Raw genomic sequence first — 27262 nt, 5'->3', positions numbered from 1 at the left:
TCTCCTCCTTCCCTCTCCACCTTCCCTCTTCCCTCCCCATTCCAGTCTGACTTAGTAATGTCATAGTTCTTTAGGCAAAAAGGAACTGATACCATAAAGATCCTTTTATCCTTGATGATAAAAGGATTAAGAGGGAATATCTGAATGCCAATATTCTGGTATCTGTGACCTTCAAAGGTTTAAGTCAAGAATTATTACTGTCATGCTTATTTAAGAGTAGAAACAATACAACCTTAAGGATTTAGGCAAATTAAAATGGAGTTTTTTAAAGTATAGCTTTGGAAACACCCTTTGAGGGCAGACATATCAACTTCACCATTGCTTTTACATTTTAAGTACACAATAGTACTATGCATTCCTTTACTAGCCCTAGATTTCTTTTACTATGATGTACCTACTTGGGTAACCTTAAGAAATAAGCTATGTCTGGGAAAAGTTAACATTCCCATACTTGTAAGTTTGTACTTTTGAAACAGTACCTTTATAGAAAAATTTGCCACTATGACAATGCTCAAAACAGCATCTGTATTTCCAGTACCACCAGAGCCTCAATACTTCCCTACAGCCTGTTTTGAGCAAGAACTGGTATTTACTGAATATACAGCTAAAATCTCCACACACTTCTTTTGATCTCCTAGATCAGAACTTTTCCTATTGAGAAGCCATTTATTCACAGCTACTCAGCTCTAAGTAACCACAGCATACATACAGATATTATGCATCAGAAATCAAGCTTATGGCATCTGGGAGATAGAGGAACAGGTCACATAACCTATAAAGCACAGCTGAGCAATAAGCTTAATCCAGAGATCCAGAAAACAAGTAAAGCTAGAAATAATCCTTCTATTCTAATCTAAGCTTCTAAACAGTTCATGGTTGTCTTTTGGGAGACATTAAAAGCCTCTACCCCTTAAAAAAAAAGGGAAAAAGAAGAAGCATGAGAAAAAACTTATTCCTGCTCACAGAAACACTATTAGAAATGTTTAAGTTTGCCTAACTTTAGACAAGATTTAGACAAGAGGCTCTTGGAGCATCTATTACTGCATTAATCCAAACATCAAGCATTTTTGTGAAGTAAGAGCTACAAAGTACTACTGGTAGTCACTACTTAAGCATCTAAATTTCTAACTTCAAGCTAACATTCATCCCCAGTTTTGTTTTTCTGTAATTGGAAGATCAAGTGAAAAGCACCTTCCTTTGCAAAAAACTGGAGTTAAATCAAGGAAAGAAGCCAATTTTCATGTACCAACTTGCAGTTGGGCCAATCTTTTTCTAAGCTTAACCCAACCCTTTTGCCAATGAGCTATAAAGTCACTTAATCCACATAATGTTTTTAGCCCCATTTCAACCTGATTTTGCTGGGGCTAGCTAGCTGTGAGTTACCTCTTTCAAAGACATGCTAGCATTTTTTACCTTTACCAGAAGGTGGCCCTGTTAACACAGCAGTTAAGACTTGCTGTGGAAATTAGTTCAGTGAAATGAGGTATTTCACACAGTTCCTGACACCTGCACAAGACAAGCTCACTTACTTTGAGATATTCAAGTCCTAGTGAACCAAGCCTTCCTCAGAAGTCCTAGCTAGAACTAGGTTAAGCCCCATTTCACAGTCTCACAGTAAAGATGTACTTTATGCATGTTGATCATGGGACAGAGTTCTCCAAATAACAAGTGAAGTTATGAAATAAACTTGCATAAGATGTTTATGCAGACAAACTAATTGCAAGCAAAACCAAGACTTAAACATTAGGTGGCTAAGCAAAATGGTTTCTACTTCCCGAACCTGGCAGTTTCATACCCCTACGTTACCATAAACTTCCCCTGGAACAGTTCACTGCCATTTTCCTCCTACCCATAAAACTTTTTGGGAAATCACTATACAGGGGAAACTACCATTTTTCACAAGACCAAAACCTACACAGGCTCTTTTTTGAAATAGTATTTCTGAAGTATTAGTCACAGTTTATAATTATCATGTATCATGGGCAAGCCTGAACACTCAGATCAAATGTTCAGTCTGGACTATGTTAACAAGCTGTCATTCTACGGTCTTGGCATATACACTTTTACATTTTGAGCATTATCAAATACTATTAGCAAACTGCTTTCTTTCTTATATTTTTGTCTAAACTTCAATCCAAGAGATAGTTGAGTATTTTGAAACTAATCCACAACATTCTGTTCACAGTCCTAAAAATCTGTTCAACAGTCATCTTCCTCCACAAGTAAATGGGAGGAAAGCAGTAATGTAGGTTAGCCATGCTTACCTCTATTTCTCTCATGCTGAAGACTTCCACCCCACACTTTTTGCCACGTTCCACAAGATCCATGCCAAAAGACTCCATAATAACAATAGTGTTGAGTATTGGAGCTTCGCCCTTTTCCACACTGGTTAGCAGAAGTTTGGCCTTGTCAGGTTTGTCACAGAAAACCAATGACAAGTCAGCTGATGAAAGAGAATGACATTGTCAGAATGGCAATTTTAGGCTAGATCCATACATACTTCAGAACACGTAATGGAAGACTTCTCTGAAGAAGGCTACAGTTCTGCCCTCAGTTCTGCAATCAAACATTCACTTGCTGAAGTACTAAAAATGTCCTACCTTTGTTCACAATGTACGTTATAGCTTCAGTTCCCAGTGTATCATAGAGTGGCACCACCACCATGGAGTATGCATAGCATCCCTGCTCAATGATAACCCACTGCAGGAAAAAAAAAAAGAGATGCAAGTCATTATGTGTTTGCTTATCATAACAGACCTCCAAGAAAGAGTCATTTGGATTCTATCAAGAAAGCCAGCAGGACAGAGCTCATTTGGACAAGTGGCAGTTTGCATAATTTGTTTACTTTGAAGACCTACTAAGTTTTTTTTTTATTTGTGGAGTTAAAAATAAATGAGCTATGGGAAAGAATCCAATTCAATAAAATTCAACTCTGCCCCAAGAGATCTGCCTGCTAACAAGTGCAGTGCTCAATAAACATAATGGATACTGTAGACTTACAGTGTGTTGCAAGCTGACAATGCTTTACAGCAAGCCTGATTTCACCCAAAATACTGTCAAAGCAAGACAATCATGCAATTATTTTTTCTGATAGTAGCTCACTCCCCTATGATGACAACTTTAAAACATCACTCAGCTGCTTCTTCCATGTAATATGTAATATCTAATACAGCATCTATGTTGACAAAATTGCTAAATGCCAGTTTTACAAACTGTTTATTAGGGGCAAGTTTCCTGACTTAAGTTCTCTACTTATTAAGACCACTTTAAATGCAGGGGATTTTTATGAAAAAATTTCTGTGATAGGCAAGTTGTACACCTTGTCCAAAAAGACTTCTTAATAAGACTACTTCAAGGCCAGCTAACAAGTAACTAGACTTCAATGTAGACATTAAGAATACTGGTAAGTCTAAGCAGGCACATCTATACTAGCCATAAAAGGGTCCACTGAATACCCTACCTGTACCTGTAACAAGGGGGCTGCTGTATTGCTGTTCAGCAGCCTGAAGTAGGTATCTTAATAGGGTGGGAGTCTACTTTGTTGGATTTAAGAAGCTGCACAGTGATAAAAGCTTCTTGTTGCAGCCTTCAACAACTTTTGTACACCATCATGCTCAATACAACAGCCAGCATCTTCATTTTCTGGACTATCAATATATTTTTCTTTCATTTTTCCTCCTAAATTTAAGAATAGTTCAATACAAGTATCAAACCTTAACATTTGAGGTCTCTCTCAAAGTCCAAGCAAGCATCTAGTATTGAATACAGACAACAGCCTAGAAGTTTCAATTTGTTTTCTGACATGGCTCTGACCTTCTTTTAAGGGACCCTTGTATTATTTCCCTGTCCCGTTCTCTCAGTCCAAAACACAACTTTCTGTTGTGATCATCTGTTCTCCAGTTACTCAGAGAAAGTAATATTTTTATTTATAAATCCAAGTTTGGTTTTTTTAGTGAACATTTAAGCAAGTAACATACTAGGATTTTCCCCATTAGGGGCTTCCCCAGCAGCTGTTCCATGAACTGACAAATGTGAATCATTTCACACAAAAAAAATAATCTCAATCTCATGTCTGGATTAGCAATTATACTGGGGATGTTACAACACCCATTCAGTAGTTTTCAGCAGGGAAAACCCCAGATTTAAAATTGCTGCTTTAAACAAGTCTTTCCAGCTCATTCCTGACCCAACCCAAAGCCTGCTGGAGCAATGCAACTCAAGCACATTTTGTCTCTGTGATCCAAGAGCAGATCACACTACTGTGCTCTCTTTCAGAAAATCCACTGGCCTTGCAGCCAAAGACTTTGCACACAGATGTCTACAGAGAAACAGTTCAAATTGGTAAAACACTCCCACAGCTCCCTTTTTCACTTCCAGTTCATAATGCTACTTTTTTCAGGAGACTGAAAAAATCAGTCACACCATGTCATTTAACAGCTTCCTAGTTGAAGATATCCCAGCCTTTATTACAGGAAAAAAAAAAGTAGCTGTTAGAACCAGAATTCCAGCAGGAAAACCCAAGCAAACAACTGCAAATTTAAGAGTCTTGAAACTGTGTTTACTTCATCCATACAAGGCTAGAGTTAGGGGAGTTCGTGTTGTAGGTTGGAAGAGGAGGAAGGGGGTCAAGGTCACTTATCACATAACTTGCATTTTAATGACAGGAGGGAAGGCTCAATGGCAAACTTGAAATCAGAAGACACCCAGCAGCAAGCTGTTTTCCAGCACGACCAAGACACTGATACAATTTCTAATGCTGTCAACACTGTAGATGGCTCTGTATAATGGCATCCAGCTGGGAGCATTTAATCAAGAGTGACAGCATAATTCTGACAAAACTTAAGAAACAGTCCCCTCTCAGTACAGGTTTGTATTAGCCAACACAGCAAGTACCAGCTCAGGCCACTAAGCACATAAATTATCTAATAGGACTGAGTTTCTCTAACCTATGTTTAATAAACAACTCCAGAGAACAAATATTTACAGAATATTCCATAATATTTTTAGAAACAGTAATCTAGAACCACTTCTGGGTTAAAATGGATAGACACCAGCTAATCAATCTAAATATCCCAAAGTTGTCTCAGGTTTGTAACATCATTTTGCTTTATCAGGTCTTCTTTGATTATGTCTCTCTTTAGTATTTATGCCCCTTTATTAAACTGCAATTAACTTCCAATTTTGCCTTCTTAAGCAGTTCTGCCTCCCAGAATCTTTGTGCCCAGGGTCTTTATTTGTCCAAATATTTAATATCTCCTATATTTGTCCAAATTCCCCTATTATTTGTCCAAATATTTAATCACTAAGTGATTTGAAACATTTTAACACAACCTTATTACTTCCAACCACTTTCAATTACCTTGCACTCCAGTGTCACTTTTTAAGAGACAACAAATGGTGATTACATTCTCTAAGTACAACATTAGCTTCCCATTAAACAGGTTTCCTCTATAAACTGGAAAGAGGAGAATGAGTTCAGTTCTTCTGGATTCCCCAATTCTCTTCCTGCTATCCAACATTCTGCATTCAGCTTTGGGAGCAGAACACCAGGACTCTAATAATTGTGTCAGCTAGCTGGTTTTGTTAGCTAAAGACAAAGTTTATGGCTTGTGGTTCTACAGTGTCAGCCTTTATAGGCTCGTCCAACACCACATGGACTCCTAATAGGGAAGTTCAGCACACTGCCAAAAAGCAACAGATAGAGGAGTGGCACACTTCAATAACAGCTATACTACCAATACACACACTGTCAAGTTACCTCAGGTCTGTTTTGTGAAAAGATTCCTATGTATTGAACATGAGATGGTTTGAAGCCTCGGTGGAGTAACGCAGAGCCCACACACTCAGCTCTGTCTAAAGCCTGTAGAGGCAAAAAAGCAAACAAATATTGAGAGCAAGCTCAGTTTATACCCCTCAACATTATTCTATCTTGGGTCTAACAAAAAGAAGGCCAATAACTGGTATGAAGCAGACGAAGTTTTTTAGGCTATTTTGGATGTCCTCTGCGACTTTGATAACTGAAACACTGCAGTGCCATTACACTGCACTGACTGTAGATACACCACTTGAATTCAATATGCAGCAGAAAAGGCACTTAATCCAGTTGGACTTGAAAGTATTAAGTGTAGGTTCAAATGTTAGGCTCATACACAGAAAAGGCTGTTTTGTTGCATCTGTATGGAACTACACAAGTGATCATGGAATGATTTAGGATTATATTTTTGCTCAGCCTAAGGCACTACACATATGCCATCCTTCTGCTTCATTCAGTGCTTATGGGAATAGCATTTTCCCCTTCAAAAAGGAAGGGAACAAGGAGGCAAAACACAGCTAGGTCTATAAAGGAAACCTGGGAAAGCAATTTTCTAAATTCTTTCCACATAGCACATGACCTGAATCCATGTTAGTCACATGATTCAAACAGCAAATACAGACAGGTTGCACCTAGCAAGTGTCCGGCAAAATCACCTTGGAAAAAGTGAGGTCTGCTAAATACAAAAGGTGTTTAATGACCCTAACAGTATGTAACAGGCAAGGTTTATGCAAATTTGAACAACAGATTAAATCAGGAACAACCTAGAAGTACACAGCTGTGAACAAAGATTTGCATAAAGGTATTTTTAGCTATCATTAAGGAGCATGCCAGTAGTTAGAAGCATATCTTTTAGCACCCTATACAAACATCATTCAGCACTATGGAGACAAGTTGTCAAGAAGCACAAGGAACACCTGCAGATAAGATCTTTCCTAGTGTAAAATGAAGGTTTCAGAATTAAGCACCTAAAGTAGTAGCAGTCTGAGTCCCAGAATACTACTTCAAAGCTACAGCCTTTTAGAGGCAGCGCCCAAGTCCTAAACAATTCAGCAATGAAATGCTAAAACCTGCCAAGGTAACAAATTCTGAAAAATTTAACAAACCAAGTTAAGTGCAGGAGATACATGCAAGGGAGAAGAGTATCTGATGCTATTCAAGACACTGTAGTTGAAGCTAGAACCTTCCTGCAATATTCTACTACAGCTTTAAAACATCTATAAATAATTAAGATTTGTTATATCACATTACTGGATGTTGTATCAATGGTCTCAGCAAGCAAAAGCAGGTCTAGCACTGGATTAGAGACTTACCTCTTTGTAGGAAATCCACTCATATGGCTGGTTTGGTTTTCTAACACCTAGACATGGACCATTATCTAAAAAAAGATGATCAGAAATTACTCAAAACTTAACCCGACTCCTCTGTCCTGACATCACACTAACTACATGCATGGGGGTAAGCCTCTAGATTCTTTGCAGACACCTTCAGAGACAAACCCAGTTGGCTGGTTCTTTTCTGGAGGGAGTGGAATGGTGGGGTGGGGGGTGTCAGGAAGGGAAGCTGGGGAGAGGCATAGAGACAAGGTTGGTTTAGGCTAAAGGAACACAGCACTGACTTTATTCACACAGCTCTGCTTCACAAGAGGTCAGTTATATTTGCCTGCAAGAAAAATTACATCCAATACATTTATCATATTGCTAGATAGACATCCCCTATCCCCAAGTGCATTTCAAATGAGCCCAGACCTTTAGTTCTTGACACATTGTTGAAAAAAGGTATCTTTAGCTTAAGACTTACTTGATACTTGCACACCCCTTTGGAAGATATCATAAACTGTTCTCACATCATCATAGTAGTAAATCAACAGTTCATTGCTGCTAAGAAGAGAGGACCTTCGAGCATGTTCACCACCCTAAGGAAACCAATTAGGAAGGTTAGACACTTGTTTATTATAAATGAACAGGAATTTCCTGAAGAAATAAAAACACCTCATCCATTAAATTGTTATGAGCCTTGGCAAATTCAACTTCGGAGAACTTCAGTTCTTTTTAGTTCAGTGAAGAGACTGGCAAGGCTTCCCAGGACTTTGTTTAAAGAGTCAGACTGCTCCCTGCATTAGTAAAAACCTGCCAGGCAAAAATCTTATTCCTCCTCAGCTACCTATAACAGTACAGAACAAATAAGCGACAGAATACCCTTTGACAGTCCTTATGGGGTTTTTCTTAAGAAATGCTTTACACTATTATTGCAGTATGTATCACAATTAATCCCATCAAGCTTTCTAAATCACTCCAGCTTCAACTCTCTAGATACAGTATTAATGCTGAGATCCTAATCTACTTTTCTGATTAAGATTACAAAATATAATCACACTTCAAACTGCGGTTTCAAAGCCTAAATGATTTTAAGGGTGGACAACACCACCCTGAACAAGTGTTCTCATAAGTGAAATACTCTATACCAGATAAAAACTGAACCCTTTAATCCAATTTAAAGTTCCATCTTACGAAAAAGGCTTCCTCCTGATCTTGTCAGAGGCAGTCAAGACAATACCACCTTGAGGATTAAAATCACCATCTTTCAGCAGGTGAGCATTTAACACAGGCTACAATTGGAAGTCAATACAAAACCAGCCTTTTCTAGAGTGATTAAATCATCTCGTTTTATACCAATCATGTTTCACAAATTGCTGTTATGTAAGTACTATTGGGCCATCTTTATTAGTCCTGCTATGGTAACAGACACCTGCAAAGGAGTTCTTAGCAGAAGAACCTAGCTGGTTAAACAGAGGGTTTAGATAGAGAATAAGATTCTCTATCAGTGGCTGCTGTCAACTCCTGGCTCTTTTACAAAAGTCAAATCATGAACTAGCTAAATCTATGCCAGAGTTGTTCTTCATCCACAACCTCAAAAACCTGTTCATATGCAATAGGCTTTTCCTGGCCATTAGTATATTTTCCTGTTTTCAAAGTACCCTAGAAAACCGGAGTGCATCTGTTCCTATAGAAACTAGATAAACACAGGTTCATCTGCAGAAGATGTCATATTGCCCGTGTCCACAGAAAGGAGCTAGTACATTAGAGGCAGAGAGAAGAGAAAAAACAACACTAAAACAAGTCTAGCTTGTTTTCACAAAACACTATGTGTAATGCAGTGCTTGCCACTCCTTTGTTCAAGCCAAGGGTTTGCTTCTTGTTGACACAGGCTGCTTAGGATTAGCAGTAATGTCAAAATATACTGTTGGCTCCACCATGCCTCCAGAGGCAAGAGACCAAATTTTCATTTTCCTGAGAGAGAAAGTATACTAGCAAGTGGTGCTTAGGTCACCAACATGCATATTCTGAGCAGCAAGAAGTATAAACTAGAGTTTTCAAACCAGCCATTATAATTTAAAGCATACCAATCCCTAGATAAGCATGCAACAGCTAAGGCTGATTACTTCATATGGAGACAAGCACATGTCTAATCAAGTGATTCCTGAAAGACAAGGAAAGCTAGAGTTCTGGTAATGTATCAGGAAAATGTAATTAGGTTTAAAAGTTTTCATGAGTTGAATACTTCTCTCCATGTCTTCCATGCTAAAGGAAGAAAAAAAAGCAGGTGACAAATGCAGAAGACACTTACTACTAGAAAACACTGACATCCTAGTGTTTATTTATATTCCTTCCTTCATGCCTTAGCTGAAATTGAGCCAAACAGAAGTATTTGGGGCTTTAAAGCAATATTTAATATTTGACAGCCATACACAGGCACTCAACAGCCAAAGTTGTGCAGCTACCAGTCACCAGAGGAAAGAGCAATCCACAAGCAGACAGATGCAAATAAGCCTACAACTACAGACATTAAGGGTGCACAAGCTTGCAAAACACAGGACAAATGCCCTATTTCTACCATCACTGTAGCACTGAAATTCTTAATATAGTGCATGACCGAGTACAGCATGAGTCTCAGCAATGCTGCCTTGCACTAGTCAGGCTTTATTTAGAGTAACCCTTCATTAATCTTGTCTCCCTTCCTATACGGAAGGGATTCAAGTGGATCCTGAAAGATTTTCACCTATACTTCTGAGAAGATCCACTGAAGAGAGATTAGATTGGGAACTCTGAACACAAGAGGGTTTCTTTCAGTGAAATGTAATCTTAGAATGCATACTTTAAAGACTGTACTCTATTAATTGTGCCATCTACTCTAAAAGAGTGTATCTTTCAGTAACTTTTTGTATCAATATTCAACCAAGTGTGCGGTCTCCATGCTCATTCAGTGATTGTTAAAATGGGTAACTGGGTGTCAGCCTACTAAATCTAAACTTTCCAGAGATGGGAAGTTACCTGGAGCAGCAGTAAATAGGATCATTTTCCTCCCACAGAAAGTTATTAAGATCTATTATCAGAACACTTAGAAACCCTAGTCCAGTCATTTAAACTTTGCTGGGCCAAGGAAATATACCACAAGTAAGAATTAAGCATAAGCCTATTTATAGTTCAAAATTGTTACCACTAATGAACAAGTAGATTAGATATTAAAACAGCAGAGAAAATTAACTGCCTCCTGCCATACCTTTTTTTTGGACCACACTGCTTACTCCTTAAGACATTTTAATATTGTATTACTTAGCCAGAAAAAACAATGTTAAGCCAGAACTTGAGAGCAGTATTTGGTATTTTTCTTCAATGGAAGAGAATCCATCTTAACACATGTTTAAGAGAATGGAGTAAGCTGAATGAAATTCTAAGCAAAATGTAATGAGAAACTGAATACCAAGCCCTGTACTACACCCTTGTTACTGTTACAGCAGTACTAATTCTAACAGACACTTGAAACTTTCTTCAAAACATACATTCTCATTTGATTAATTTGGTACAGTTTACAACATTAAAGGCTGTAACTGAACTGTCAATAGACAAAACTGGATTGATCTTGCTCATTTCAACCTGTTCTCAAAACATGAGCTCTTTATCACCAAGACATGCTAACGCACTCAACTGGTGCTCATTTAAGTTTTACTACTGTTCAGTCTTCCTATTAAAATGAACTTTCTAAAGAGAAAATGAAAAATAATGCTGTTATATCTCTATTGCTCTGATCAGAGAGATGTTAATTAGTACAATATGGATCAATGATGTGTTAAGCAGTTCAGTGACGTCTCATACTACCAAATAATTATTTCAATTACAGAATCCAGCAGTGCTGAAGAAGTAAAGGCACTGAACTGAGAAGGCTGCCAAGATTCTCAAGCAAATAAGCATCTGTCATTGGGTTTATGGCCAGTTAAGAGCCACAGTTTTACCATCTTCCAATGCAACACACCCCCCTCAAATCTGTTGAAGGCCATACTGACTAGTGAGGCCCCCCACTGCTGGAAAAAGCTCTCCCTGCTAGTTTATTCCAGCCACCAAAACATGCTGTTCTACAAGACTATTGCACCCACTAAGTGGCTGCTGCTAGGATTGGGAAAGCTCACCAAGAGAAGAACTAACTTCTGAACCCTTACTATACACATGTATATAAATACCTTTTGAAAATGGGCATTCTGGGCAATTATTACATTACCAGAGTATGTTTTACTTTCCCCTTTGTATACTTCTAGTATCAGACCATTACTTGCTATAGTAACATATGTTACAGTAAGCTTACTGCATGCCATACAGGGAAGAATAGGAAATAAATAGTACTAACTAAGATTTTGAATGGAGAGGCCAACTAATGCTTCATTCTTCAACCTCAATATCACAAAACATTGCAAAGAAAATGCCTGATTTGAGACTATGACAGGCATTTGCTTTGCTGAAGTTCATTAAAGTTTACCTACTCCAAATTCCAAACTGCTTTGCCATATATGTTTACATGAGTTTGTAGTCGCATCTACTCTTAAAGACAAAGTCATGTTAATTGCATTTGATACAGGACAACTAGGTACACTCTATCCACACAGAAGAATGTGCTATAAGGTGGGAGTTCAGTTGCAAGTGTTAAGAAAATCTGTGATGGTAGCATCTGACTATCAAGAGTAACGCAAGAAACTGTCAGCCTTACAATCCTATGTTTTGTAATTATCTCCCTTTAAGATCACAGCCTTTCAAAGCTCTCTCCTTCCTTAAAAGGAGAAAACACCTTGGTCTACCCTGAAGAAACACAGAGGCACTCTTGAAAGAATAACTGGTAAAATCTTGACTCTATAGTTGATAGGGGAATTGATAAAACTGCTGCTTGGGGATCCCCATCCATGTAATCAGTTGCCTGTATTTGCTTCTAAGCAGCAGTTCCTCCTAGTCAGACTGTTCCCACATTTTGCTTCACTATTAAAAAAAAAAAACAACCACCACCTAACAATAACTCTGCCTGCCTCTAAAAAGCATAAGACAAAAGCTAAGCTAGCACATCCAGAATTTAGCAGAATCTTCTTCTCCCATGCTAGTTACTACCACCATGTCCTCAATAACCCTCAAACCAGTTCTCAAATTCAGAAAGCCAAAAAACTGAGTTCAGGCCATATTTCAAATAACCCCCCAGACCAAACACACCCTGAAATATATTCCCCACACACTACAGGTTTAGAAACATTCATCTATAAATCAGTGTTTGGTCTCTCTCAATGCCACCTTTAGGCTTCAAAATGAACAGCATTCAGTGAACAACAGTGAACAACAGCATCCACCAAGCGTCACTTACCTCTACTTCCACAGATTGCATTGCTAGATCACATGGTGGTTTTAGTGCTTTTGGTCTTGTTGCATACCAGTAAGTTGTGAGAGCTGCGAAAGCACCGAAGCCCATAAGCGTATTGGTCGGAAGGGTGCGCACATACTGCCTGACATCCCCAAGTTCTGGCATTCGTAGGTGTCTAAACAACTCATGTGCTTGCATTGCAATTCAGTGCAGTTGTCGCGATGCTGGAATCTGGTGATATGAAAGAAAGTTACACAGAAAGATTTGAAATCCCCTTTCAGTTAACTGTTGTTGTGGGAGAGTGATGTATGCATTGTCCTACTGGCTTCCCACTATCAAAATTATCTGCCACTCAGCAGGCAATACCTTTAGACTGCTGTATTGCAATTAAATAAGCAAGTAATTAGTAGTTCATACTCCAGAAAAGTGGGGCTGACAGGAGGCAATTCCTTTAGGGTTTTAATACGGCTTTTAACAGACACTGCATTTCAAAATAGAAAGAGGCAATCATTTTGTTGACGGACAGCATTTCACAAATGCAAACTAGTTATTTGTAGAATAGCTGCACCAGGAGACTGTTTAAACAGTGTCAAACAGGGAAGTTTGGGAGAGAGAGGTCAGGGCTGTAAGATGTTAACTTGCTTGCCTTAACGTAATAGAGAGCATCCTAATCCTACAGTAGCATAGCAGGAGCAGGATTTTTCATCTCTTAAATCCAGGAAAATAAACTCTTTTTACTCTCCCTTCAGTCATGTACAGAAAGCTCACTACAGCAAGCTGCTTTCAAAGCCAACATCCTTCCATAACTCCTCTTGTGCTAGCAAGCTTCCTATTTCTCCCAGCACCATGCCAGCAAATTATCTGCGGTCATGAGGCATGCTAAAGCAGCATCTAAGGAGGCCCAAGGCAGCAGCACACAGCAATATAATCAAGCACAGGAAGCACGTTCGATTTGTCGTGTTCACACAGAAGGAAGAGTTGACAGAGGCTGCTCCCTGCCAGTGCTTTCTGACACGGATATTCCAGAGCAAGAACCAGCCATGGGGGGGACGGAACGGATTGCCATCAGCTCAGCTGGTGTACTCCTCTACAGCCAAGGTCTCCCGGGACATTCGTCACATGTCAAACCCACCAGCTCCTGCCCAGTAGGTGAGAGGTAAGCAGCAGGCAGCCAGCCTGCTCCGGGCCAATGGCAACCCGCACCCAGGCACCCCACCGCCTGCTGAACGGCGCCCGCCTGCCCCCCCGGCTGGCAGCACTGCTCACAGCCGCTGTCACCAGCCCAGCCTCCGGCCACATAGGGACAGCTGACAAAGGCTGCTGTCAGGGTGGGGTGGGGGGAAGCAACACTTTCCTGCTTGATTGAAGAGCAGGAGTTATTTGCTTAGATGATTTAGGTCCAGCCATGTCCTACAGACCATAAAATTAAACCAAGGTCCTACAGAACGTCAAAATAAGTGTTTAAATAGATAGAACATACCATGTAACCATACACTGCTGCAGGATGGCAGTGTAAGAGACACTGCAATCCAAACAGGCAGACTTCTATGCTTATTAGTTTTAAAACCAACCGGACAAGGCTAAGATTTCAGATTGCTAAAGGAAAATCTCTAGTTTACAGCCCGCCCTTGAAATCTTTACTGCTGCAATCAGTTACCCAACCAGGCAGCAGAAGAGTTGTCTTGTTCACAAAATGTCTAACCAGTATTTGGACAAGGATTTGCTACCAATAGAAAAAAAAAAAGCCATAAAATTAGTTCAAAGGGCCCATGGTTTCACAATGTTAGCAGAAGGACAGGCTGAAGTAAGGTCATGAATGGGGGCAGCATCAGGATGGAATCAAGTTCCACCTCTGGAATGGCCCCAGGCCCATTGGAGGCTTCCCAGCCTTCAGGCACTGTCCTCTCTCTCCCTGCTCCCTTTTCTTTTACAGCATAGCCTTAGGGTGCAGGACTGTATCACCTAGATACCTAGTACAGGGGCACTACAGAAATGCCCTTTGGTTATTTGCACTGTGATACACAGCAGCCTATACTCAAAATCCACAACACATCCGGCTGTAGTAATGGAAGGAGAGAAGAACTGAAATATTAACTAGGAACACCTTTGTCTTCCCCCAGCATAAAAAATAAATCAGTTACTTTAGTATTACCATGCTATTGCTTTTTAAGCATCAAAGCAGGTATGATAACGACCTCTTAATATACACCGATGAACAATAAGAATAAAGAGTAATTCCAACAAGGAACTCTTGGTTCATAAGTTAATTCTGCATATATCATAGACACCATGTTATGAAACTAGGAATAAAACGGGACTATAAATGTACGTAAGGGTTAAGATCAGTCCTCCTCAATCCCCACAATAAGCACCTTTGACTTTTAGAACAACAGATACTTGCTTTCCTCTCAGCTTTAGTCATGACTTGTCCTGCACACAGACTATTGATTTAGGAATGCAATGTAATTAGAGAGTTACTCTTTCAAAAGGCTGTGATGCCATCACAGCTAACAAGAACTGAAATAAACATGACCATTTCATTCACAGAACAGTCCCATTGTAGTCAAGGCACTGCTGCAATTTCAGCTGCACACCACTGCTTTTCATTTCCTTGAAAACTTGTTTGTAGAGCAGCCTGTATCACAAACCTTTCTTGAGCAGGTACACTGCAAATTATCAGTTATATAATGATGCATTTTACTGCTTAGGTTTATATTAAGGGATGACTTTATTACACTTTCTGCCTCATCAGCACAAAAAAAACCCCAACAAATAAGATTAGGACAGTTTTCTGCAAGACTAAGCAATTCCTAGCTTTAACACTATCTGTTAAGTCATATCAACTCTTGTTTTCTGTATTTAAGATGAAGCCGGATGCAACAGGGTGAATTTATCTGCATTTTTAACATATGGATCCAAATGCGCCCCATCAAAGAATGGGGCTTTGATGCTTCCGAGTGTTCTTTGATCCATCTTAATGGTTACTTAGCTCATACTCTGATTGCATGAGACAGCCAGGATCTTGCCTGAGACCAAGAAGAGCAGTTTAGAGCTTTTAGACTGAAATACAAAGATCTTCCCAGTGGAGCAAGGATCTGGCTTACAGTCCTTTTCCCCAAGGAAAGGCCCAGCAAAGCCTGCTTACTGATTACAAGCAGAAAAGCCATGGTCACTTCACAAACTCAGGTCCTGCACTTGCTTCTCATCCAGACAGGATCTCAACCACAAGGAAAAGACACTCAAACTGAGGCCCAGTGAGAGAAATGATACAGCAAGTGATTGGAAGTTACAGATGGAGAACCCCAGAAGAAGATCCCCAGTAAGAGAAATACCAGCCTGCAATACTTAGGTTGATATATGTAGCAAAACACTTCCAGCAGAAGAGACAATGTTTGAGGTCAAAAACACTTTTTCCTTGATGCAACCAGTAGACCTTGGTTTGTCTTCAAGTTCAGAAAAAATACAGAAAAGTATATGCAAAAGTAGGTTTAATAACAGGGGAAAACTGCTTCAGAGATAGCTGCCTGTCTTGGCCACCACCACAGAAACAGTTCCTGAAATCCAACCCATGAAAGCATCCATCTGAACTCCTCACATCAGTTTGGTTAAGGAGCTCTGTACATCTCATGCAAAGCCAGCTCTTCCCTCACACACATGCACACACCCCCCACAGCACCCAAGACTCATTCCTTACAGCAGAGCCAGTATCTCAAGGCAATGACCGAAGTTGGGAGGACTGCTGTTCTTTGCTGCTCCTACTCTCAGCACACAATGGGCTATTTACAGCAGGCATCAGCCTGCCTATTGTCTATCCATAACCAGACATCATTTGAGCGCAACAGAAGACAACAGGAGAGCAGCCGTCACCCCTTGCATTGCAAAGAAAAAACAACCCCAAGAACCAATGGCTTTTCCTCCTCTCCATCACGATATTTAGATGAACAGCACACCAGTGCCGCAGTGGCCTGCTATAAAGGAAGGTCTACCACATGGCATAAAAAATGTGGCTGTGTTATTTTCACAGCTTCTTGAAGGCAGGAGAAAGCTACAAGACAAGTTGACCCATATACCTTTGAGCTATCCTCACAGCTACTTGCCATTGCAGATTGTTGTTTTCTTATGTTACAGGTTATGCTGCAGAGCTCCCATGGATCTGTTTTACTTAAGTCTTTCATCACTCATTTTTTGAAAGATGAAGTAGAGAATTATATTCTAGCTTCTTTATTGAGCATAAAAGAGAGTGAAACAAATAGCTTTGGCTATTAACAAGAGAAATCCTTTTGTCCAAATAAAATACATAATCCTAATCTCAGAGTACATGTATAATCATCTTAAATTCTAATCAGTCCAACCTGTCCCAGATACATGCTCCCACAACCCTCATTGTGCTGGCCAGGCACTCAACTGGTAGTGTGCTCACACTGGGGAAGTGATCTGGCAAACACCGTTTTCCTGGGTTAGTTCTGATGCTAGTTCTCAGCTAGGTCAACTTTTGTCTAGATGAAAAAGTAACCATTAACTCCCAGAAGGAAACAAGACAGCACAACTCCTGAAAGAGATGGACTGTTGTAATACAAACCTTAAACATGCAACTCCAAACACCACACGCAAGTCCTCCCAGGATTTCCCCCGTCCTGCAGTCAAGGCAGTAAATTGACAGAGGTCTTGCAACTGCCTGTAACAGCACCAAACTGTAACCACAGGAGGAAAGGAGGGAAACCGCAACTAACCTCAAGGTACAGCAAATGAGAATCCTCAGTTTAAGGCTTATATAACATTAATGCAACAGCAAGATGTCTCCTGTGGTGCAGCCTGTCATCGCATGTATGCTGTGACAGTCTCTCTTTAGCCACAAAGGACTAAACTGCTCCTGAACAAACCTACTAACATTGAACTGTCTAATCCACTACTTTTCTGCTGCCACCATCACCCTCCTCCTCCACCCACCTTCCAACCTCCTTCTGCTCCTCCACTGCTCCCTATTCCCCCATTAAAATACCTAAATATCTTACCCAGAATCGCTTAGATCACCCAGCCAGGCTTTGGAGATACAAACCCTCCTTTTAAAACAGCAGCTGACAAATACACTTTCCAGCAACAGTAAAGAGGGAGGAGCTAAAAAGCTGTTAGTGAGGAATGTATCCCATGCACAGAATGGAACAAGCAGGTCCTTAATATTCACCACCCTCCCCACCTCCAACCCCACTTAGGCTCCCCAGTCTGGCTTTGAGTAACCACAGGGCATCACATAATGGTTCAGATGGCCTCTGCTGGTTCAGTTTCTGTTCCTGCATTTGGGACAAGGCAGGACTAGAGGGAAGCAGCCTAGAAGCTGGATTCAGCCCCATCAAATGGGCCATGGTGATTTACTTCATAAGCTGCAGCTGAAGGTAAGACTCTTGCTGCAGCCCTTAAGAAGCAGTACATACACTACTGATGTGTCAAGGCTCTATGCCCAGCAACAAAAAAAGTCACAGCCCTGTCCTCAGACATTTGGCTGCAACCCTATGGAACAACACCTGGATCCTTGCCTCTTAATGATGTCCAACAAGTAATCTGAGTGCACACCAGTGAGGTCACTGGAGTTTATTCAAGTTCAGGAGCTGAACCACATGACAAGAAGCTACTTAATGCCTTTTGTGCAACTATAGCTGTCAAACAGCACTTAGTAACCCTGTAAAATTAAGGAAAACCTATAGTTCCCACTAAAACCTTTAAGACAGTGATTGATTTAAGCTTCCTTTGATCCATGCCTATGCACACATTGACATGTCAGTCTTATTAGCTTCCAACCTTCTGAGACCACAGAATATACTTACAAACATCTATCTTGCAGCTAAAATTACTTTCCACTAGAATTCCATCCCTAGAACTTCTATTTGCAAGTATATCATGGCATTACTCTAATTTAACCTCAATCCAAATACAGTGTAGATGAAAATCACCCTACAGAAGCAAATTTCTACAAACTAGAAGCTTTCTTGCGGCATTAACAGCTGGAATAGATCCTTCAAACTTATTCATTCTAGCCCTCTGAGGAAAAGGCTAGTTTTCAGATAGCTCAGTATGCTACATCAGGTTAACACATGCCCCAAGTACTCACCCAAGACTCTGCAAGAATGAGTTTCTTGCTCACACTTCTGTCACCTCAAGTCTAGCAGAAGGCAACCTGGGTTAGGCACAGTAAGCCACACTGCATCACACCAGGTAGTGTTTACATTCAGAAGGATGTTTTAAAAAAGTATAACCCTTAACACTGAGGCTGGCCAGATCAGCAAGTACTTAAAAGAAGCAACTGGCTCACCAAGTGACCTCCTAACACCAGCATCATAAGAACGATTATGACATACCCAGTAACCTCTTGACCTCGGGTATTAAGGTATCCCTGCATTTCCTCTGAGTAAGAGATAGTAAGCATTTTCATCTAGCTTTCCTAGGAAACTAATCCATCCTCACTAGCCTATTAATGCAGCCCAACTGCAGAGGCCAAGTTTTCAACATAAGGCACATGCAGTATCAAACTAAAAAGCTTAAGAGTTTTGGGTTTAAGACAGTAATTCATACAAAAAAAGACAGAAGTCCTTTTCTGAAAGTGGGACATCATGCACTTCTGCTCTAAACCTTAAGGAGTCCAACTAAAAAAACAAAACCCGGTTTTCCTCTAACTCTATAAAGCCATGCAAGTTCTTTTCAGTTGGTTTTGAGCAAACTTCCAGTACTACCAAGACTCAAATCCTAACCCCAAGGGAATACTTTACTCTGTAGATTAATAGCTCCCAACATGAAAGGCAGCAAGGAAGAGCAGAAGCCTTGTGTTATCAAGTGTCCTTGTTCTAGGAGTCAGGCAGGACCTGCAGAAATGCAAACCCCCCATCTGCAACCAGGGTTCAGCCTACTGCCTGTAAAGTTCAGTGCTGCACAGCACTGCTCCCCTCAGCCACATGTATTGCGAGCCTGCATGCAATGAACAATCTCCCCTCATTTTTATGAGGATTTCTGGAGAGTTACCACTGGTTACATTTAACATATTACAAGATTTAACATATCAGAACTTGTAATTTAGCACAGCAGGGAAGTAAGATATAGGAGGCAGTCTATTCATTGGACTACCAGAAGCCTAATTTATCAAGCAACATATTTCCTGGGGCCAGAATATCTCTCTTTCTGCTGCGCATTTGACAAATCTTGTCATTAGCCTGAGTCCACCCATTTAACTGTATTACCAAGCTTTAGAAAAACAAAAGACAACTCCTATCTGCTATAGATTACAATAGTCACAGGGTTGTTTTCTTGGAGGGAAAGAGAGAAAGACAAGCCATTTGACTCTTCACCACTGGGGATTGATACACTAAGGACAGAGAAGGTATAACCCACCTCTATCTCCTTCAGAAAATCCCATGGGGTATTTATTTTTAGTGTAGCAATGAGGTAGCAATCAGCTACAGAGACTTTATTCAACAAGAGAGTCACCTGGATAACTACTTCAAAGTTGTCTTTCCTTTCATTTTGAACTACTGGCTTTGCTTTTCCACTGATGCCAACCTTGTACTTGCCCTTGAAGCAAAAAGTTACTTGGGGATTCGCTTCAAAAGCACTTACCTCAAACCTCATCTTGGCCAATTTGTAGATGTAAAACAGCATCCACCAAATTTAGAAGGTGCCTTTTAAATTCATTATAATCATGTAGTCCTTGGAATAGGCTAAAACTATTGGCTCAAGACCTTGATTACATTACACACAACAGCTACTTGCAACTGCAGGCTTTAGGTTTTCCTCATCAGCCATCCTCAGATGTATTCCAACACAAGCAAGCTAGATATCCTTGGACTTTATAAAGGATAAGGCAGTCACAGCATGGTTTCATGAGCAATTCTATATTTCAGTTTTTGCATTACTAAAACTGCTATTGTTGCAAGAAGAGCAGGTATGTTTCAGTAAACTCAGTGCTTTCTTACACTCAGAATTTCTTAATCCAAGAAGTCAGATCCAAATCTCTTGAGCTGAGAAATCTCAGCTTCTGAGTTTGACAGCACATTCCAAAGCAGAGAGGCAAATACAAATACTCCTGAACAGGCTCAGAAGACTGTATGGCTCCCTGTAAAGCAACACGGATGAAAGAAAAAGTCTGTTAACACCACATGAAATAGCTCTGTGGTCCAGGTACAGGCATATAACCACAGGATTTTTATAGCAGTTTCTTCAGATGTCACTCTTTCCTATCACGGGACATGTCCATCATATTGCAGCCACCAACCCAAGCGAGGATTATGTGGTCCAAGAGGGTGTCTATAATACCCCAAACAACTCACAGACGTGCCCTTTAGAAATTCAGAAGGTTTCAAGTGTTGCAATTCCTGTTCAACAAGAACAAGAAATGTATGCACCCTCGAACAAAAGCACCATACAACCAAGCTAAATCCCTGCGCTGTAGCACTGCAAGTCCTACCTAACAGCAGAGGAGGCCTGCAAAGTCAAACTCACCGAACCTTCCATTTTAGGCCAGTGTGCCTCACGCTGCATTTCCATACATGCTCTCAGCTGCACAGACAGAAAAAAAACAATCTAAAAAAAACCAAACCGCCAAAAAAGCTGCTTCAAGTACATGCTGCTGCACTCATGCCAGTAACAGCGACCTAGTTGAAGGCAGGGTCCAGCAACCACACATAACGCGCTGAGGCTGGCGGGCAGCACGGTGCTCCCCAGCCCGCTCCCCACTGCGGGTCTGGGCTGCGGGCAGCGCGGGGGGCTGCTTTTCCGGGAACGGGGCCTGGCCCGAGCCCGTGCCGTGGGGAGGGCAGCGCTGGCGCCGAACAATGCCCTGCCAGCCGGAGCTGCCGCAGCGCCGGGGGGAGGCCAGGGGCAGCCGGCTTCGCTCTCCTGGAGGCTTTTGTGCAAGGGGAAGCCAAGGCGGCTCCGCGGGACGCTGCCCCCACCGCGGGGCGGAAGGGAAATCCCCACAGCGGCTGCCTGAGGGGATCGGCGCCAACACCGCCCTGCCGGCACCCACCGCCCCTCTCTCGGCCCCGCAGGTGACAGCACCAGCGCAGGCAGCCCTAGCCCCGCGGTGAACGGCCGGGTAGCGGCGGTGGCTGCGGCAGGCCCCGGCGGAGCCAGCCCACCTCAGCGGCGGCCGAGCAGGTTGCGGCGAGCACGTCCCTGACAGCCCCCGGCCCTGCGCCAACTCCTCAGCGCAGCCGGGCACACGGCCTCATCCTCGTCCTACACTCCCGTGAACGGGTGGCGGCGGCACCCCCAAGCCCCGCTCACCTCCAGCCGGCGGCGGCAACAACGGCGACGACCACGGCTGTACACGGCTCCCTCGGCGCCGCCCTATTTAAGCCGAGCACGGCGGGAGCGGCGTGTCCGTGTGCCGAGCCCGCCTCCTCCGCCAGCCCGCCCCCCCGCCCGTTCGCGCCACCCGGCGGGCACTAGGGCCCGGGCCTGCCCCGCCCCCGAGCCTCCCGCCCCGCCCCGCCCCGCCCCTTACCCTGCCTCTCCCCCGCCGGGGCACGGGGGAGCCGCCGGCCTGCTGAGGACCTGGGGCCGGTTGTGTACCGCCCGCGGCAGCGCTGCGGTGTGTCGGCCGGCCCGTGCCTCAGTAACCCATACAGCTCTGCGGGGAGGGCGGTGGAAACAACGTACGTGCGGGCACAAACGGTGGGGGAAGCGCAGGGGAGTGAGAGCATGGGCTCTGCTGGGAGCGCCGCTTCACACCTTACGGATCCGAGCTGACAGCTGGCAGGGGAAGCTGTTCCTACAGTTTCGCAAAGACATCTGCATCCCGCATACCTAGGCCACAAGGACCTGTGCTTCAGTATGAAAGCGTTGGAAGGGGACAGTGACCTTGTTGAAGCCTACGGAATCATCTGTTCACCTTGTTCGTGAGGGGGCTGCGGGTTTGAGGTGCTCCCTGGTAAAGCAGAGGCAGTCAGGGCTTCATCACCCACCTCTGATGGGTAGCTGGTTTTAGTTTGGCCAGGTGCTTCTGTAGTCCGTTCGACCTGTAAATCATCAGCCACATCTCAAAGTCCCACTGTGTTGCACACTCTGCATTGCCATAGTTTTCTTGTTTTTCGTTGGTATTATTTGGATGTATTTAAGTGTGTGTGGAGGATGCAGCAGTACACATTCATATATATATATCTATAATTTGTAAATTACTGGAGGTGCTTTTATTTTACAGGAAGAGAACCACCATTCCCTGATGCTTCAGTTTATACTGGAGTGTACCAAGCATACGACTTCCTGCAAATTAGAGTTTTTAACAAAAGAACAAGGTATTTCGCTTTATAGCACAAAGGGGGAGAGCACTTGTGAAGCTGCTGATGGTCCCCACTTAACTGAACTTGGGTTCACACTGTGGAGTGGCTCTAAAATGCAAAATAAAATCCTTTCCTGGGAAAGAAAGTGGAAGCGGAGAATCCAGGAGTGCATCTGACTGGCTGCATCTGCTAATGGGCATGGAGTCCATGGCACCACTAGAGCCTGTCCGGGTAAAGCCCTAGAGCACTGTCAGCATAGACTTTAGCTGCTCTGCCATGGTCGGGCTCTGCTGGTTTGTTCCTATTGCACCACACTTCATGCGCATGTAGACACAGCCAGTCTCTGCCAAGTGGTTTTTGCACTACGTCCAGGGTTTTGAAGGAATAGAGTGATGTAGAAATACACTGTCTCAGGCACTGGTGACTATGTTTTGTGCCAAATGCATCTAGGTTCCATCTGCCAAACAGAAAAACATATTATGATTGTATCTACTACACTAATTGTTCCTTCATTATCACATCTTTCTCCACATCTGGGTTTCTGAAGACGGAGGCCACGTTTTAGCCTTCTCTCAGGGAAACTTTGGGGAACTGATTTTCTCTTCTCTCACTGGAAAGAGAGTTTCTAAAAAGTCTGTCACTTGTACTTACCTTTTCATGAATCCTGTCATCAACATGAGACTGTGAAAGTTCCAGTGATGCAATATTTAAATAGGCATCTCACTAATGCCAGGGATCACCTCTCTACTCCTACTTGACACAAGATTATACATCCATGGACTACATTACTCTCTGAAATTGGCTTTTTTTCACAGCTGTTCAGAAAAGAGAGGGACCTTGTCTCAACCAAACAATGTAGGAAAACATACACAGGCAACAGGGAAGTAGGATCAGTACACCTACAATGACAATATCGGACTGTCTTACACAGGGAGCTAAGGAAGCTGGGGCTCCTGTGATCTGTGGTGGCTAAGCTCCAGTCTGTTTACCATGTTTGTGGCCCTTCACTGAACTCTCTACAGTATGTCCGTGTCTCTTTTGTACTGGGGAGCCCAGATTGGATGTAGCATTCCAGGTGTGGCCTTCCCAGTGCTGAGGAGAGGGAAAGGATCGTCTCTGCTTGACTGTCTGCACATGAGGATGGACCACTACGGAGCTTGGAGAAGGTGATCCTCAAAACGTCAATCAGCTTCCTTGGACTTCTCTTCTCTCCAAGACCATTACCTCAACAGGCCAAGCATCCTCTAAATAGATTACCCAAACCAGAGGATTTCTGTTTCAGCAATGTATGGATATTATAACCTCTTTATCACTAGTATCTGTCAATAGTATAGCACTAGTATTTATCAATATTATTGATATCAAAGTACTATTCTTACATACCTATCTTTGCTGTCATTGACAAAATAAATTAAGCATCTGCCAGAAAAAATATCTCAGCTGTGTTCTTTTTATTTTGATTTACAGGGCATGCACATCACTGTACTGAATTGGGTTATCCCAAGTGTATAATTTTTATACAAAACAGATTGCCCAGCCTTCTACCATACTGTATCTGCATCTGCTAACACTTGTGTGGAATCCCAAGAGAAAAAAAAAACAAAGAAATGTTATGTAAATAAGCCCTTCAAAATGTCTAGCGTACATTGCAATTAAAAAACATGAGCTACTGGGTCCATGGAGCAGGCATAGTTACTTATGTCTTGTCAACCCCCTTCCTAGTGGGAAATGAAATAATGCTCGTTTTACATTTGTAACTGTTTCACACACTTGAGAAAGAGAATGTAAGTCCTGATAGGAAATGCCAGGGAGCAGGAAGACTCTGTAGCAGGGAGTAAGCAGGGAGCTGAGGGCAACTCCAGCAAAGGCAATGCTCTACCCCCAGTGTGCCGGGTGACACCAAGTGCTTTTACCAACAGCCCTAGGCAAGCTGAGGTGACAGTTCAGGGCTAGGGCCCATGTGGAGACCCAGTGGGCAACAGCAGGAGCCAGCACTAGGACTGGAGACAAGGTTGGGACACATGTCTAGGGAGACAGGGCTGGATGTCCCTCCAGATTCCATCCAGGAAAAACACAGGAATCTGGGAGAGGAGGGGCAGGGCTGGGTATGGTATAGCTTAAGTGGATCCCCTGGACCACTGGGCAGGAGCATGGGTGAGGGTCCCACACAAGCCTGCTCAAGGCCATTAAGGTCTGCAGGTGTCCCCAGAGCCCTGGCAGCAACACCAATGTGCCCCAATCTCACATAAATATATGGCACACGTCTGGCTGCATGTCACCTGGGGTATTCATAAAATCATGAAGTCGTTTAGGTTGGAAGGTACCTTTAAAGATCATCTAGTCCACTCCCCCTGCCATGGGCAGGGACATCTTCATCTAGATCAAGTTGCTCAGAGCCCCATCCAGCCTGGCCTTGGATGTTTCCAGGGATGGGACATTTATCACCTCTCTGGGCAACCCATGCCAGTGTTTCACCAGCCTCATTGTAAACACTTGCTTCCTAGTATCTAGTCTAAAGCTCCTGTCTTTTAGTTTAAAACCATTACCCCTTGTCACACTTCTTTTGACACAGCCCGGGATATGGTTGGCCTTCTGGCTGTGAGCACACATATTCCTGCCACACATTGAAAGACAGTGACTTGGGGACTTCAGTTTCTTTGAGCTTGTATGACAGTTAGAGCTGGAACAAAACGGTAGTGTGTGAAGAAGAGACTAGAATAAGATATCTTAGGCTTGCAGCAGATGAACTCATTGTTGAGGACAACTGAATCTGGTTATTTTTATGCCATTTTTTTTCCAGGTCTATGTCATTATACACGTGCATTTTCATCTAAGAAACAATACATCATATAGGGCACAATATCCAAAAAAATAAGAGCTATGCAGAAATAGGAAACTCTATCCTAGGTCAGAGAGAAAAAAGTATTTGGAAGGATTCTTGAAGACCACAGTCATCTGTCTTCCTTACACACAAATAACACAAACTCAAACACACTGATGTCATGAATAAGCTGTATTGACAGGGCTCTGAATAAAGGTCTGCTCAGGGCCAGCCTAAACCATGGCTTGGTCACACTTATTATGGTCACACTTATTATGGTCACACTTAAATAGTTCTTCAACTTAGAAAGACAGAAATAAGAAGTCATGAACGTATAAAAGTTCCATGAAATACACAAGATTCCTAACCAGCAAAATAAAATGTTTACAAAATCATCTGTTTGAAAACACAGGAAAGAAAAAATTGCAGAACTTCTGTTGCATACTGGAATAGAGACATGATAGATACCCATACACACACGGCTACACAAATATAGAGAGACATTTTTCAGGAAAAATCGAAAAAAAACTACAAAGCCAACTTAAGAAACAACTGCATGTTTTTAAACATAATGATTTTGTTGGGTTTTGAAGATTTTGTGGGTTTTTTTTTTAACACAGGAAGGATTTTTCAGCTGTTCCTGCTCTTCCTTCCACTTTCTGTTACTGTCTGTTTACCAAATAGTTCTCCTTCTCCTGCTCCCTAGCCCCTTGAGGACAAATATGCAGTTTATTGTTTGGGATTTTCTGATGGCAGCAGCTGCATGAACTGACAAAGTCCCCATTTAGTTTACACTCAGCACATAGCAACTGCCCTTCCCAGAGCACTGGGGTGTGAGTTTGAACCCCAGAAGATAGGAAGGAGACAGAGAAGTCCTATGGAAATAGCATTCTGTCCAGTAAAATGAAAACAATCTGGCTGTAACTGATTCAGATTGCTTATGTCAGGCTTACAAAAGTGTTATTTCCTCAAATGACAAGGTACCTATATAATGACACAGGACTGGAAAAGCCAGGATAAACCAACAACAGATTAGTGTTTAAGGCAGTTCATTTGCCACCAGTCATTTTTCTTCCTCTGAACTTTGGTTCACAGGCTTCATTTCCCCCGCTCTCTCCTCCAAGCTATACATGTTTACTAGCAAGTTTACTACTTGCTTCATCCAAACAATCAACTTGAGTAAGAAGGATATTCTACTGGTTGTTTCTGCCAGAGGAATACAAACACGGCAACTTCACTTTTCCTCTTGGAAAATATTTTCCCCAGTCACTGTTCCTCTGTGTGTTTATTTTTTTGAGGGTCAAAGGCATTACACAGAAAAGACAAAGTTTACATGCTCTGCTTCTGACATCTACTTGAGACAGAAGCTGCAATGTCTAAAGCTTACTACAGAAACACATAAACCGACAATAATGTTCCATCTGCTTAATTGAATACTAAGTAAAATATTACACAGAAAGCATTAAAGCAAGAAAGCTCAGAAGTTAAATATTTATTATGTTTAAACTCCAACTAAAAACTAAAGTACCTGTGTCAAAAAAATAAAATACCATCCCTTCTGCTGGAGCATTCTGCTGGAACATGGTATTTTCTGGCTGCTAAAAGGAGTAAGTGGTTGTATTTGGTAGAGTTTACAGCTTACTAGCACACCTTTAACACAAAACCAAACACGAGAGCATCAAGTAGTGCCAGACTGCA

General features: G+C 42.1%; 1 protein-coding gene across 3 annotated transcripts in view; it reads right to left on the bottom strand.

The window, feature by feature from the left end:
- Nucleotides 1–21842, bottom strand: part of ACSL1 (acyl-CoA synthetase long chain family member 1) — a 38384-nt gene extending 16542 nt beyond the window's left edge. Inside the window, exons 1-8 of one of the 3 annotated variants that reach the window (XM_057420363.1) lie at nucleotides 21749–21771; nucleotides 17061–17156; nucleotides 12485–12712; nucleotides 7613–7727; nucleotides 7126–7190; nucleotides 5759–5860; nucleotides 2601–2700; nucleotides 2265–2443 (exon numbers count right to left, since the gene is read on the bottom strand). In XM_057420363.1, the coding sequence (XP_057276346.1) occupies nucleotides 2265–2443; nucleotides 2601–2700; nucleotides 5759–5860; nucleotides 7126–7190; nucleotides 7613–7727; nucleotides 12485–12679 (756 nt within the window). In that variant the 5' untranslated portion in view covers nucleotides 12680–12712; nucleotides 17061–17156; nucleotides 21749–21771. Of the gene's footprint in view, nucleotides 1–2264; nucleotides 2444–2600; nucleotides 2701–5758; nucleotides 5861–7125; nucleotides 7191–7612; nucleotides 7728–12484; nucleotides 12713–17060; nucleotides 17157–20962; nucleotides 20988–21748 lie in introns of those variants that run through there. The other 2 variants (XM_057420364.1, XM_057420365.1) reach the window with 2 other exon arrangements.
- Between the last annotated feature and the right edge of the window lie 5420 nt (nucleotides 21843–27262).

This window comes from Pezoporus wallicus, unplaced genomic scaffold (genome assembly GCF_028554395.1).
Source record: "Pezoporus wallicus isolate ANWC-B61680 ecotype Strahan unplaced genomic scaffold, APGP_CSIRO_Pwel_v1 contig_5552, whole genome shotgun sequence".
NCBI lineage: Eukaryota > Metazoa > Chordata > Aves > Psittaciformes > Psittacidae > Pezoporus > Pezoporus wallicus.
Note: the sequence above shows the minus strand (reverse complement) of the source record. Positions and strands in the feature narration are given on the sequence as shown.